Source organism: Anolis sagrei, chromosome 1 (genome assembly GCF_037176765.1).
Source record: "Anolis sagrei isolate rAnoSag1 chromosome 1, rAnoSag1.mat, whole genome shotgun sequence".
Lineage (NCBI taxonomy): Eukaryota > Metazoa > Chordata > Lepidosauria > Squamata > Dactyloidae > Anolis > Anolis sagrei.
In genome coordinates, this window is record NC_090021.1 from 279,032,581 (window position 1) to 279,047,766 (window position 15,186).

General features: G+C 37.6%; 1 protein-coding gene across 2 annotated transcripts in view; it reads right to left on the reverse strand.

The window, feature by feature from the left end:
• Positions 1-15,186, reverse strand: part of AMBRA1 (autophagy and beclin 1 regulator 1) — a 168,294-nt gene that overhangs the window by 144,424 nt on the left and 8,684 nt on the right. The window contains exons 2-9 of one of the 2 annotated variants that reach the window (XM_060763821.2): positions 13,406-13,481; positions 10,556-10,802; positions 10,039-10,097; positions 8,261-8,444; positions 3,540-3,712; positions 2,317-2,383; positions 1,822-1,968; positions 485-1,563 (exon numbers count right to left, since the gene is read on the reverse strand). In XM_060763821.2, coding sequence (XP_060619804.2) covers positions 485-1,563; positions 1,822-1,968; positions 2,317-2,383; positions 3,540-3,712; positions 8,261-8,444; positions 10,039-10,097; positions 10,556-10,690 — 1,844 coding nt within the window. In that variant the 5' untranslated portion in view covers positions 10,691-10,802; positions 13,406-13,481. Of the gene's footprint in view, positions 1-484; positions 1,969-2,316; positions 2,384-3,539; positions 3,713-8,260; positions 8,445-10,038; positions 10,098-10,555; positions 10,803-13,405; positions 13,482-15,186 lie in introns of both variants that reach the window. The other variant, XM_060763813.2, reaches the window with a different exon arrangement.

A 15,186-nucleotide genomic window follows, 5' to 3' on the forward strand; every position in this document is an offset into this window, starting at 1 on the left:
AACTAAGGTGAATATAAGTAGCTTGCAGACAAAACTATTTCAAGGTAAAATTAGTCATTCTTTTTTTAAAAGATAAGATCAGTGTTAGGTAAATTTAGGATATAAGAAGTGATTATGCAGTCAACTGCGAGACTTCTAAAGGAGAGTGGGCCAAAAGTAAGGCACGGGTTTTAAAATAGAAGAGTATGCTGTCATCACAAATACTAAATATGAAAACTTTAAAAACTACTTAATCACGTGTCCAATTCAACTCTGACTCATACTAATTAATATGATGAAGCACAAAAATGTGCTTTCCTCAAAAAAGTAGCACTTCTATTGCAGTATCATGTATTATAGAAAGAAGTCATTGTTTCTTCCATATTGAGAGAATAGACACTTAAACTATCCCTTCAACTATCTTCAAGTAATTGTGAGATATACAGTTCATGGTGCGATGCACAGAATGTGAAGACATGTAACTGGAAGAGTGTAACAGTCTTACCTCCTGAGTGAATCCTCCTCTGAACTTTCCTCAGGCATTTCCTGGTTTAAGGCGTCCTGTGATACATTCCCAGGTCTATTTGAAGCAGATTGGCTGTAAACTCTTTCCCAGTGCCCTGTTTCCTGGTTAAAGACCACTCTGACAGTCCTTTCCTCTGGAGGGTTAGAAGATCTTCCCAGTGGCAGTCTACTAGAGGGAGAAGTTCTGGTTTCCATTCTCTCAGAAGTTGGTAGTTGGCTACTGCTGGATGGCACACCCTCAAATGTGCTTTGGACCTGCCCAGGTGCATAGCTGGGCGTGCTTCTTTCCCAGCGAAGCGTGTCATTGTTAAAAGTCAGCAGGTTGTGACAGGCGCGACAGCGGTTCAGGTGCCCCCGTGACAAATTGGAATTGTTTTCACTGCTATGTGGGGTCTGTTGATGAGAAGGACCAGGCCGATCAGGCTCTATGTTGTTATTAAGCATTTCTTGAGCCTGATGTGACTGACTGGACTCGCCACCTATCCCCTGATCTAGCTCCTGCAGCCTATCATATTCCAAGAAGAACCGCCTCAAGTCACATTGAAGCTCATTGCGAAGGCTGGCTGGATTGCTTGGGCCAGCACTACTGGAGCTTTCTGCTTCAGCTCCAGGAGCTGGAAAACCCCTCCCTTCTGTAGCTGAAGTATACACAGAGGACTGGGAGCTTCCTTCTTGCTGTCTCAGTACTGACAACAAACTCACTGAAGAGGCACTGGTTCTAGGAGGAGGCATACCTTCCAGCTCAGAGCGAGGGCCCATATTCAACACCGTTCGAGTCCACTCAGAACCCTCCAACCCAGAAGCCATCTCTCTTGGGTGGATCCTGGACGGATGGCCTGACAAAGGCCCACTAAGGGATCTACGAGTAGGGCCCAGGCTAAGGTTGCGCAGGGAGTTGCCAGCAGTACTGCTTTGCACAGTGCTGAAAGCAGATGGTCGGTTAAGGAGTCCCTGCTCCTGCTGTGCTGTAGATGCCTGCTCCTGGGGCTGGTAAGGCTCCATTTGCACAGAAGAAAAAGAAGTGCCAGTGGACCCAGAGGATGTGGAAGGGGCGTTGTCCTGGGACGGGAAAAGAGAAGAAGGAAGTCTCGCACTAGAACATCGCCTGCAAAGGCACAACACCCCCAGATGCTGGCAACATTTTACTGAGGGGTAACTGACAGGCTCATTGAGGCCATTATAGGCAGATGCTCTAGAGGCTTCACTAGCTGGAGGCGGTGGTGGAGGGGGAGGGGGAGGTGGTGGAGGGGGAGGGGGAGGAGGGGGTGGGGGAGGGGAGGGAGTAGCTGAGTCTTGCATGGCGTTTTGCTCTCCCACCTGGATACCAGAAGAGCGTGAGGACAGCATATGCAGGAAATTATGAAGGAGTGGTGTGCGTCTCACAGGTTGAGACTGGAGAATGGACCGTTGACGATAATGTGGCATTTCTGTACTATCCACAGGTATTTCCACCTCTTCGTCATTCTGCAGAAAGAAATGCAAGTGGTTGGATTGTTTGTTTCAAAATAAGACACATAATGACAAAATAAACACTGTGACAAGCAAAGCAAAACCTCCATTTTTAACAGGATAAATAATTACTGAGTTCTTCTCTTCATTGAAATTTCTTTATGGACTGAAAAAGTCTACCTCATATTGCTACACAATAGGGTAGTTTTTGCCATAGATGCACATATTAACAAGCATACAGAGTTATCATGAAACAGAACTCTCTTCTAAGAAATATCTTAAGTCGGCATTCAAAATTCCAAACATTCTAGGGGTGAGACAACCAGCATTCTTATATTTAGTAAAAGCGATACATTATTTTACCTGTTGATTGGAAGGGTTAACAATTGCTGTGAGTAAATAATGCCCAAGTGGATCAAATCGCACTAGTCTGAAAAAAAGAAGAAACATTAATCACTAACAGAACAAGCTGTTCCAGTTGTTCGCACTTTGAACTCCAATCAAAAAGAACCTCTTGCATATCTGTAGTATCTCAAGTTCAACATATAACCATTGCTGCAGGAATTGTATGTGTTGAGAGGTGGAAGGAACCAGTTATCTCAACAAAAAAGAATGGTTAATGAAGTTCTGTCAAACAGCAAAAAATGAGTATGCTGATTAAGGGGACATTGTTGACTAACTTTAAGATTGAAACCTGTTCATCACCTATTCACAATAACAGTGGGGGCATTTATCAACTTTGGGATTCACGATTTAGTAGAGTGTGCCACAAGAAGAAGTCTGATTCCCCAACACTGTGGAATGACCTGCTGGAAGATATCCTACAGCTAAATCAGCTGTAAAACTTCAAGTCACAAGTGAAGACCTCTCTTTTCCAGCAGTCCTCCCCTCCCCTAAGAAAGTCAATTTTAAACTGTGAATTTGAATTTTAACCTGCATCTTATTGGTGTTGGTGACAGTCTTTATTCTGAGCATTTTTGAATATGCAGTTTAATAGAGATGTGTTTTATATATCTGTTTTAACTGTGTTGTACCCCACCTTGAATCTGAAGGAGAGATGGGTAACTAATAAAAATGTTACATTATTAGTAGTAGTATAAAATTAGTAGTATAGAAATAACCAAAAATAAAGTTATTATATTAGTAGTAGCCTAATAAAAGATAACAACTAACAGAGTGTGGAAAGTTTGTATTCTATTTATTTTTATTTAGTTGTAGTTTAGTTGTATAGTGTGTAACCGCATAGTATTGATAGTTCTATGTATCCAAAATACCTGCTGTAGATTTTATTGAATTTTTACTTCTAAAATTTATCCTATTGTTCTTTTGGATAAACCTAAGAGCAATTTATATACTGTTTCCAGTCACCCTGCAACAAGGTAGTGGGTATGATCAGTTTAAGCATTTGCAGCATCATGTACCTTCAAAACCAGTCTTTTATAAACCAGTTTATCATTAAACTCCGAATTGCAATACATCCTTTCTTTTTTCATTTACCTTCTGTAACTATGTCCCCAAAGATTTCTTCAAAAGACTATTATTTCCCATTCTTCTTCCAAACAATACAAGCATACCAGACTACTCACCTAACGCGCTCCATTTCACTGGCTGTTTTCACAACTGCAAAAGGCTCCCGGCGACTCCAGTCCCAAAAGTGGATCTCATTGGCTGTTGCAATTAGTAAGAGCTGAGCCGTCGGATGAAAAGCCAAGGATGCAATGGCATTGTTGCTATCTGTAAACCAGCTTTCACTTCCACCCTAAGAACAAATAATCTTGGAGTCATGAATGGGGTTAAAACAAAGAGAATCCATCTCCGCAAAAAAAGGACTTCTTCTCTTACGATGCTGAATCAGATCCCATCCCATGTGCTTTCCTCCTATAGTTGCCCCAAAGTATAAAGTCAGACTCTCACAACTCTTTATCTCACAGAAGTATAAGCACTGCCACATATTATACAAGCTATCCAAGAGGTACCATATTTTCCAGAGCAATTAAAACTGTTTATCTAAATTCACACAGACTTTTCAGATATTATACATCAGGGAACAATGTTCAGCGTTATGAAACATTATAGTTCAAAATGACAATTCCACCACCGAACACTTTTCTACATTCTAAAATTTTAAATTCTATAGAGTCTTTCATCAAAATGTCCATTGAATTCAGAAATAAAAATAATGGGAGACCAAAAGGATTTATCATTATCTGTAAAAGTTTACATATTTACTGAATTTATATCCCCCTTTCTCCCAGAATGAGATTTACAACAAGGGTCTGAAGTATGCTACAGAGATCAGGGAGAAATTAAGAGCAATGGAAATGGATGGGAGAGATTTTATTGGATGAAATGTGTCACTGGACACAGTTATGCAGTTCTTTGAATATGCCTACTACCTAAGTGGTGTGGGAAGAGCTCAAAGGGGAGAAGTGCTGAAAATAAATGTGCCAATCCATAACTAATTCATAACTTTGAGCTGAAAATAAAATGCATTTTAAAATTCCCCTATAAAAGGAAAGTTGCATTAGAAAAAGGAAGATGCGTTGCAGTAAAAATTTTGATGGGAACTTTGAAAATTTTGATATGTAACATATACGCACCAAATGGCCCAAAGACTAAATTCATTCAATTTTTATCTACAAAACTAAGAGAAACAGAATTTGATGAGCTCTTATTGATTGGGAACTTTAACGGAGTGATGGATAAACAAAAAGATAAGAATAAGACAAAAAAGAATGGAGATGGAGGGGGGTTACTGCCACAAAAATTTTTTGATCTCCAAAAGGAATTTGATTTGGAAGACACCTGGAGAGTCAGGAATGAAAAGAAACAGGATTATACTTTTTATTCCTATCGACATCAAGCATGGTCAAGGATAGACCTGGCGTGGATCTCAAAAAAATTAGCTACTAAGGTAGTACAAATGGAAATACTACCCAGAGATATCTCAGACCACTGCCCATTGGAGATAGAAATAAATTATAAGAACTATCAAAGAAAATGGAGATTGAATGAAAACCTGATTAAGACAGAGGAAGACAAAATGCATTATAACAAAATTATTAAGGATTACTTTGAAATTAATGACATCGAAGAGACAAAAATACAAGTAACATGGGACGCGCTGAAAGCCGTTTTAAGAGGATGCTTCATTCAACATGGAGCCAGGAAAAATAAAGAAAGAAATAGACAAATGAAGGAAGTGATGAACAAAATTGGAGAAAAAGAGATGGAATTAAAAAAGAAACCGGATAGCAAAAAACTGAACAAGGAATTAGCGAGACTTAAGCAGGAGAAGTCTCGCTTAGAGATTGAAAGACAAGCAAGAGATCTTAAATTCTTGAAACAACAAACGTTTGAAAATGCGAATAGATCTGGGAAATGGCTAGCGAGGCAAGTGCGTAAGAAGAAACAAGCCACACAAATAACGAAAATAACGGAAAGAGACAAAGTGTTCACGACTGATAAGGAAATTATGGAAGAATTTAGGAAATATTTCAGTAAGTTATATACAAGTGATGGAATAAGGAAGGAGGAAATCACTGAATATATAAGCCAACTGAAATTGCAAAAAGTTTCAGAGGAAATACGAGAAAAGCTGAATAAAGAGATTACGGAAGAAGAAATTGAAAAAGCTTTGAATAAAATGGATGCGGATAAGGCCCCAGGTCCTGATGGATTTACAGCGGGCTTTTATAAATCAACGAAGAGAACTGTTTTACCAAGGTTTACCTAAATGAGGCACTATTGTACCAAAAAATTCCGGAATCCTGGAACCAGGCCGAAATAGTAATGATACATAAAGAAGGCTCATCACCTGAGGATATTAAGAATTACAGACCTATCTCCTTACTGAATGTAGATTATAAAATATTTACGAATATTTTGGCGACCAGATTAAAAGATTTTTTGACGGACTGGATAGGGGAAGACCAGACAGGGTTTCTCCCAGGAAGATACATGAAGGATAATATACGGACTGTTCTTGATTTGATAGAATACTTTGAAGTGAACCATCAGAAGGAAGCTGCCATTTTATCAATTGATGCAGAGAAGGCATTTGATAATTTAAATTGGGACTTTTTTAAGATGTTGATCCAGGAACTGGACATGGGAGTATACTTTACAAATGCAATCAATGCTATTTATGATGAACAAAGAGCAAAAATTCGGATAAATGGACAACAATCCGAAGAGTTTATAATTACAAAAGGAACAAGACAAGGGTGCCCGTTGTCTCCCTTGATTTTTATTATGGCTTTGGAGCCATTGATGAAGACAATAAGAGAAGATATAAATATTAGGGGAGTTAAAATTGGGAAATACGAATACAAGATTAAAGCTTTTGCGGACGATCTGCTAGGGATTGTTGAAGATCCTATAAATAATCTCCAGAATTGGATAGAGAAAATGCAAGAATATGGAAGAGTGGCAGGCTTCAAAGTGAATAAAGGAAAAACAAAAATTTTAACTAAGAATGTAAAGAAGGAAAACCAGGAGAAGATCACATCAATTACAGGAATGGAAACTGTTAAAAAACTAAAATACTTAGGCATTTGGATATCCGCGAAGAATGGACAGTTGTTGAAGAATAACTATGAATCAGTTTGGAGTAAGATACAGAAGGACCTCAAAAACTGGAAAGCATTGAAATTATCCCTATTAGGAAGAATAACATTAATTAAAATGAATGTATTACCGAAACTGCTATTTTTATTTCAAAATATTCCCGTAATCAGAAATCAAACAATCTTTAAAAATTGGAATAAAGAATTGTTGAAATATGTTTGGGATGGAAAAAGACCTAGAATTAAGTACTTAAACTTAATAGATAAAAAAACGAGAGGTGGTCTAGGTTTCCCAGATCTTAAAGCTTACCATGATGCAAGTGCTCTCTTGTGGATTAGAGATTGGATGTTACTAGAAAATGAAAAAGGATTGAATTTAGAGGGTCATGATCTGCGTGTAGGCTGGCATGCCTACACGTGGTACAATAGAGAGAAAAAGGGAAAAAAATTTGGAAATCACTTTGTCAGAGCATCGCTGCTGAGAGTATGGATGAAATATAAGAATTATTTTTATACTAAAACGCCCCTTTGGATATCTCCAATGGAGGCACATCAAAGAAGATTACTAGGCTGGAGAGTGTGGCCAACATATAAGGACATTTTAAAAGAGAATACAGGAGAGATTAAGACCTATGAGCAATTGAAGGAGAAAAATACGAATATGACATGGCTGCATTATCTACAAATGAAAGATTATATTAAAGAAGATAACAAAATAGGTTTTGCTTGGGAAGGTTCAACCTGGGACAAAATTTTGAAGACAAAGAAAAAAGCTATTACAGTTATTTACAACACGCTCTTGTCATGGTTAACGGAAGCTGAACAAGTTAAACCATGTATGATAAAGTGGGCAGAAAATATAAGAAGACCGATTCAATTTAGGGAGTGGGAACAGATGTGGAACAAGAAATTAAAATATGTATATGCAACAGATCTAAAGGAAAACTGGATAAAAATGTTTCACAGATGGTATACCACCCCTAAGAAATTATCTTTAATGAATAAAAATTCCTCAGATAAATGCTGGAAAAACTGCCAACAGGTAGGGACCTTTTATCATATGTGGTGGACATGTAAAGAAGTAGTGAAATACTGGGCTATGATACATGAAGAGCTACAAAAAAATTTGAAAAGAGTATTTAAGAAGAAACCTGAATATTACTTATTGGGCTTCACGGACTTGGAATTACAATTACAGGAAAATGAGGATAAACTTTTCACATATATGACGACGGCAGCGAGAATAGTTCTAGCAAAGGTTTGGAAACAGGAAAGTATCCCTAATAAGGAGGAATGGTTAGGGAAAATTAGAGAAATAAGAGAGATGGACGTATTGACCTTTTTTTTGAAAAAAAATACTGGAAACCCAATAAAGAAGACTGACTGGACACTTTTTGATAATTACGAGAAGGAAAGAGAAAAGTAAAAAAGAGACAATTTAAGGGAAAGCAACAGAAACATTTTGGGAGACACAACACCTGATGATGAGATGGAAGTCAAACCTTTTTTTATCTTTTTATATGGATTTTTATATATTTTTCATTTTTTCCCATATCGTTTTTTTTTTAATATTTTTTATATCTTTCATTTTTATATTTATTTTTTTTCTCTCTCTTCCTCTTTCTTATTTTTTTTTATAATTTTCCTACTGTTCTATCTTCTTTGAATGTTCCCCCTCTTTCGTTGTATTTGATAAATACCCTAATAAAAATTATTATATAAAAAAAGAAGAAACTTACGTGCAAATCCCAAATTCTAACCTCTCCATCAAGGCATCCTGATGCAATAAGCCCTGGGATAGTAGGATGAAAGGTTACACACCATGGGGTTCTTCGATGCCCAACCAGAGAATGCACACACTTGCCCGTTTTCACCTCTGTGATATAAATATTATGATTCACGTGTGTAGATGCCATAAGGGTCCTGGGGAAAAGAAAAAGCTCTATAAGTGTTCGTTCCATATCTGGGATGCCATTTAGCAAGCTGTATTGGAAAGAGAGCAAGGTGGATGGATGCAAGAGGGATATGAATCTGTGCAAAGAGGTTAAAATTATAAACCTATGTGCAGAATCCTTACTGGATATGAAGGCTAGTACCAAAACTATTCACATGTCACAGCATGAACACTACATTCGGGTATTTTATTATTAGTCACAAATTATTCTGACTAAGCATTTACTTAAAGCAGCACACGCTAAGGATACACAAATATAACATTGCTAAAGTTCAATAGCATTGTTTCACTATAGCTCCATCACCTTTGCAACTAACACAAGCATTAAATTTACTGAATAAAACAGTGCTTCTTCAGCTATCAAATGGGTGGGGCCAGTACCATGCTTGTACTCATTTGACTGCAGTTTTTTTTTTCAGTCTTTACTTGAAGATCTCATCTACTAACAATGGTCCATCGGTCACCACTATAAGTAACACTTGAGTAAAACATCCTTAGTGTTCTAGTGAAGTCAGTATTTTTAAAAAAGATGAGACAATCATTTAATAATAACCGTCTGATCAATCAGTTACATCTTTTTCTGACAATTCACATTCCAAAATCTAACATATTATGAAAGATCTTATTTTTCTCCCAAAGTCAGAAATTACAGAATCCTTTTCCCATTTTTTTTGTGGTTGTGTCAGGAGCGACTTGAGAAACTGCAAGTTGCTTCTGGTGTGAGAAGCCATCTGCAAGAACGTTGTCCAGGGGACGCCTGGATGATTTGATGTTTTTCTCATCCTTGTGGGAGGCTTCTCTCATGTCCCCGCATGAGGAGCTGGAGTTGATAGAGGGAGCTCATATGCCTCTCCCCAGATTCGAACCTGCGACCTGTCAGTCTTCAGTCCTGCCGGCACAGGGGTTTAACCCACTGCGCCACAGGGGGTTCCCTTTTCCCATTGCATCTCCTTTATTTCAAGGGGCTATACAAACAAAAGTAAGTTAAGTCAACAGCTCTATACTATATTGGTTTATATGAAACAAAAGCAATCAGAATATGTTTTATGGCATTTCTAGAGGTGGGAAAGCACAGTACAAAACCTGAAGAAATGCACAAAGCTTCATATACTCTGTGATATCTGTGTAAAACCATGGTGGGAATTATACAGTCCTCTAGATATTGGATCCAAAGTCCTAACATTCTTCATCATTGGCTGAGGAGGCAATGACGTGTAAATCGTGAAATCAAACAACATCTGCAGAGTCATAAGATTCCCCAGTGTAAAATATTGCTCTGTCCATGTCCCACCATAACAGGAATTTACTAGTTCAGAAGAACCTCTTCTATCAACAATTTCAAGGCTCTACTGTACAGCTATCATTCCCATTTATGAAAATACTATTTCATGTACACAAATAATATGAAACCCTCAAAAAACTGAGTAGCATTTGATAATGGAAAGTGAACGTATTCATTGGCAGCTTTCATTGTCAGTTCCAAACTGAGTAGAAAATACTTCAATTCAGACTGTTCAAAAATACAGACTATCCAGAAGAGAACAGAAAATCGTAAGCATATACCTGTCTGGGCTGAATGCTAGCAGAAAAGTGGAGCGAGGACTGTCTGGGAGCTCAACCTTCTGAAAGTTAAGAGAACAAAATATTTTTGAAACCGAAATATGCACCACATGTATCATCATACCACCTCTTAATCAACAGGAAAATTAAACATGATCACAATATTTCAACAAACATCAATGAGTTATATAATTTTTAAAAGATTTAGTCTCTAATCTGAACCTAATGCATATCATATAAACGTTCAATCTAAATCAGCCACCAAGGGAATGCATTAGATTACACAATTCATGAACAGAATAGTTACACATAGATTGTAGCTCAATAGAGAAGTATATGCTTTGAAAAAGATCCCTAGTTCAATTCCTGGATTTTCCAGGCAAAACTAGGAAAACTACAAATCAATAAGTTAGTGCAGACAACTGAGTCAGAAGCCCCCACTGTTTGGTACAAAATAAGGTACTTTCTCATATTCCCAGATACAAAAAGCCACTTGCAAGTTTGCCATCAAGAACGTTACCTTTCCCTCCCATTTCATCCAACGGGTTTTGTCTTCTACTAACTCCTGCAGAAGGCGTTGGGCTCCCAATGCTTGTGTGCCTCGTTCTCGGCCCCACAGGATTCGCACGGCATTCTTCTCTGGTACAACCTTCATGGCTTTTGCTGCCGCAATGCAGGGGAATGAGTCACCAATAGACACCAGATCAAAAGCCCCAAGAACCTACAGAAGAGCCATCTACACCTTGCAAGACTGCCCTCATGGAAATCTAGATGGGGAAAGATAATTCAAAAGCCTAAGAAAGAGCTTTACAAACAGCACTCTCTATTGTCAATACTCCTTACCACTCTAGTGTTTTCCTTACCACCATCAGATTTCAAGAAATAAAGTAACTTCATAGTTATACTGCATACAACCCAAATCTGTTTTAGGTTGCAGAATTATACACTTTGGAGCAATATTTCTGTTCCAAATCTGTTACAAAGAAGATTTTATTATATGCTTTGCCTTGACTGCTGTTTGTTTGTTTTCTGGCATTGAATGTTTGCGATTTTGTTATTTCTTGTGAACCGCCCTGAGTCCCTTCAGGGAGAGAGGATGATCTATATCTAACTTTCTTTCTTTCTTTCTTTCTTTCTTTCTTTTTCTAATTTGTACACATCAAACTACTATTTTAGAATAAAAAATTATTCCAGTCAAAACTGTTTTACTTTTGTTTTTAAAGTTCAACTAACAAGATAAAAAGCACAAATTCAGTTCACTTTTTTTTTGTCGTATCAGGAGCGACCTGAGAAACTGCAAGTCGCTTCTGGTGTGAGAGAATTGGCCGTCTGCAAGGACATTGCCCAGGGGATGCCCGGATTATTTGATGTTTTATCATCCTTGTGGGAGGCTTCTCTCATGTCCCCACATGAGGAGCTGGAGCTCATAGAGGGAGCTCATCCGCCTCTCCCCAGATTCGAACCTGCGACCTGTCGGTCTTCAGTCCTGCCGGCACAAGGGTTTAACCCACTGCGCCACCGGGGGCTCCATTCAGTTCACTGTTGCTGCATCACTTCCCACCTCTAGAGTACTTTCTTTTCCAAAATATGTCCACGTAATCACAGAAATAACTGACCTAACTAAAGCCACATGACAACAACAGGGTTAAGAACCCATATAAGTATCAGAAGTATATAATCATGTTCATACCAAAAATAAGGCAGTCATAGAACATGAAAGTAAGACGTTCTTGTAACAATCTTTAGTAAGAGCTTCAAAACTGCTGACCCAAGACAACAGCTGTTCATGAAGAGAGATATTTTTAATCAGCTAGCAGAAGAGAAACTTTCCTTTTTCAGGAACCTATCAGGGTTCTTCAGGGAATCTCTGAACTAATTGCTTTACTCTGATACAATAAAACAAGTTTAGATAAAAGTAATTAATTTGTATACATTTCATTTAACTCCCATAATCTACTTTTAATATAATGAAGTTTTCTTTGTTGTGTTTTTAGTCTAGTATGTCCGCCTCTGGAGGCAACAGTATGAAATTTAATAAGTAAACAATCCAAATTTGATTTGTTTCCGACTGATACACTGAGAAATACTCAAAAGGCCTAAAATAAGGTATTGTATATACTTGTATATAACTTGTCATTTCATATAACAGAACTTAAGCATCCACTGATTTTACTATCTATGGAAGATCCTGGAATCAAATCTCAGATGAAAGGTGGTTTAAGACAGAGACATTATGCACCTTTCACCACGTATTATGTTAACAGATTTCACTTTCATTAAAAATTACGTCAAAATAAATGTGGCCCAGTTTCCCAAGTATATATTTAACATGACATGATTTGCAGCCCAGTTGACACGTAGGCTGTGGCATCAAATCACAAGGTCTGTAGTGCAGAGGCAGTTTCTTATATGTATATCAAATATGTGTCTTGAGGCAGCACAGGTCTCCTCTTTTGGGGAACACTTTTTAGAAGAAGAAACTGATGAGACCACCTCTCAGTTTTCTTTGCTGAGTGAAATTCATGGGAGTCACAATAGGTCAACACACACACACACCCTCAAAATTCCATTGCTCTCTATATAGCTCACAACTTTTGCATTTGCTGACATTCCTGGGGTTCCTGTATCTTTGTAAATATAGAATGTTCATCTGCTAAAATCATCTGATAGGTAAAATGCAAGTGCTTACCACAATCACAGAATCATAGAACAATCCCTATCTGAATTTACTTCTGGGAAGTCTTAGCAAGTAGAATTTACATGTTTTTTTTCCTATGAAAACTTCGTTCCAACATTGTAAGATTCATTTCTGAACAGAAAGAGGAAAACTATTTGCCTGTCAATGAGATCAGGCAATCTCATCTTAGATACCGAAAGAGTCAAAAACAACTATCTGCATCTTAAAAAGTGCCACAGCAATACAGGGCAGTCTCTGAAAAATTGAGCTCATGGTTGAAAAATACAAATCCTAAACAATTCTATAGAATACAAAACTACAGTTGCCCTTTATTTGCAAGTGAAATATTAGCATATTTAATTAATCATGGATTCCTATATTTGATGCTGTCTATATTCTGCTACTGCCCTACACCCAACCAAAATATACATTATCTCTAGAACAAGTCTATGGTCAACTTCCAGCAGAGATGACCATAGAATTATGCTGAAGTTCTTACACCTACCAAACTATCATACAATTTAAAAATCTATGACCAACGGTAGTCACAGTAAATCAGATCTCCATATTTTCAAAGGAGACACTATGATATATCCATTGTGATGAGATCTGTCCAGTTGCTTACAACTTAGCCTAAAAGATAAAAATAGCAAGAAATAATTCCAAAAGAAAAAAATAAAATACTTTTCTTACCTAAACAAAGGAAAAGTTTGTTCACGGATGACACAGTTTGGTCAGGTTTGGAACTAGTGCATTTCTGAACCACGATCTAAAAATAACATGAAAAAATAGTGCATTTTAGTAAAATGGAAGAAAATTATTTCAGGGTGACAAAGAGGGCAGAAGAAAAAGGCCACAAAAAGGCAAAGTTTCTATTAATAACCCCCTTTTTTTTTTGAATGATCTGGAATAATATAAATTAGAATGTTTCAAGTCAGAAAAATACATTCTAAGACACAGAGCTCATTAAAATTATATATTATCCAAGATTCCTAGCAATGTAACATGTTGTAACAGATTACAGCACTCCAAGATCTAAACCACTGTACTGTACAGGAATTACAGCTCTGAAAATCTACTAGCTTCTTGTAAGAAGCAGTCAAAAACACTTTTGAGATATCTGAGAATTCCAACCCTAGAAAAAAATAGTTGAGGGTTGTTTCAGATTTCTCCTCAATTTGCACATCCCCTTCATCTCTCTGCCCTCTTCTGATTGCAACAGGAAAATGGGATCTCAGAATTACTATTGGTTGGCAACTCCCAGATACTTATAGTATCTGTTGAAAGTTGCAGCACAGCATTCTGAAGAGGGGAGCAGACTGTCAGTGCCCATTCCAATGTTTTGGTGTAGACTTTGAATCCATCTATTTCCAGGATTTTTGGCATTTGATCCTTTTGAAATTTAACAGTACTTCCCTAAACAATCACTAGAATTCTACATGTTTGCTGAGGCACACACCATACTGTATTCAGAAATAATGCATCCAAGAGCAATACACCCAGACACATTTATGTTTTTATCTCACCAAAGTACCGTCAAGGGGTTTGGTTTATAGCCACAATTGGTAAACAACAATTGGTAAATTGTAGTTCTTCTAGCATTCACATTCTAACATTTACAGACTTTTAACTCTATTGGAATATATTTATATTTCAATTTCCTTCATTTCAAAACAGAATTAGCTTTCACAGTTAACAGTTTTTCAAATGAAATAGTCCCCAGTACCAGACCCAGCTCTATCATTCATCAATTACACATACTGATGGATCGATCCAAATTATGAAATTCCTATTTGTTGCAACTGCTGCTAGTGTCTAAAGGAATTTGATTCTTTTAAGTAACACTACTTTAAGTACTATCAGAGGTCAAAGTGCAGGTTATGACCCATAAAGCCTTAAACGGTTCAGGTCCTGCCTATCTTTAAGACCGTATCTTCCCCTATGAACTGGCATGGGCTCTAAGATCTGCAGGGGAGGCCCTCCTCTCGCTCCCACCACCGTCACAAGCACAGTTGGTGGGGACAAGGGAGAGGGCCTTCTCAGTGGTGGCCCCCTGACTTTGGAACACCCTCCCAAGGAAAATTAGACATGCTCCTACACTGTCTTCCTTTTGCAGGGATTTGAAAAATAAGTTATAAATGCCCAGTCCCTAGGTTCCATAATAATATTTTGTTCTCTGCACTTCATCTAATATCAAGCCCTATGATACGCTGCTTACACTATCCCATGCCCGGACCTTTTATAGCCTGGTCACACCCATTGCACTACTGGCAATTGGTTTTGTTGAATATTATTTGATTGAGCTTTAACACTGCTGTTTTATACTCTTATGTCCTATTGAATTGTGCTTTTATCTGGATTGTTATATTTAACTATGCTTTTATTTTGTGTTTTTGCTTTGATGGATTGGTTTGTATTTGTGTCTGTGGGCATTTTGTCCCATATGTAAGCCTTCCCAAGTCCCTTTGGTGATG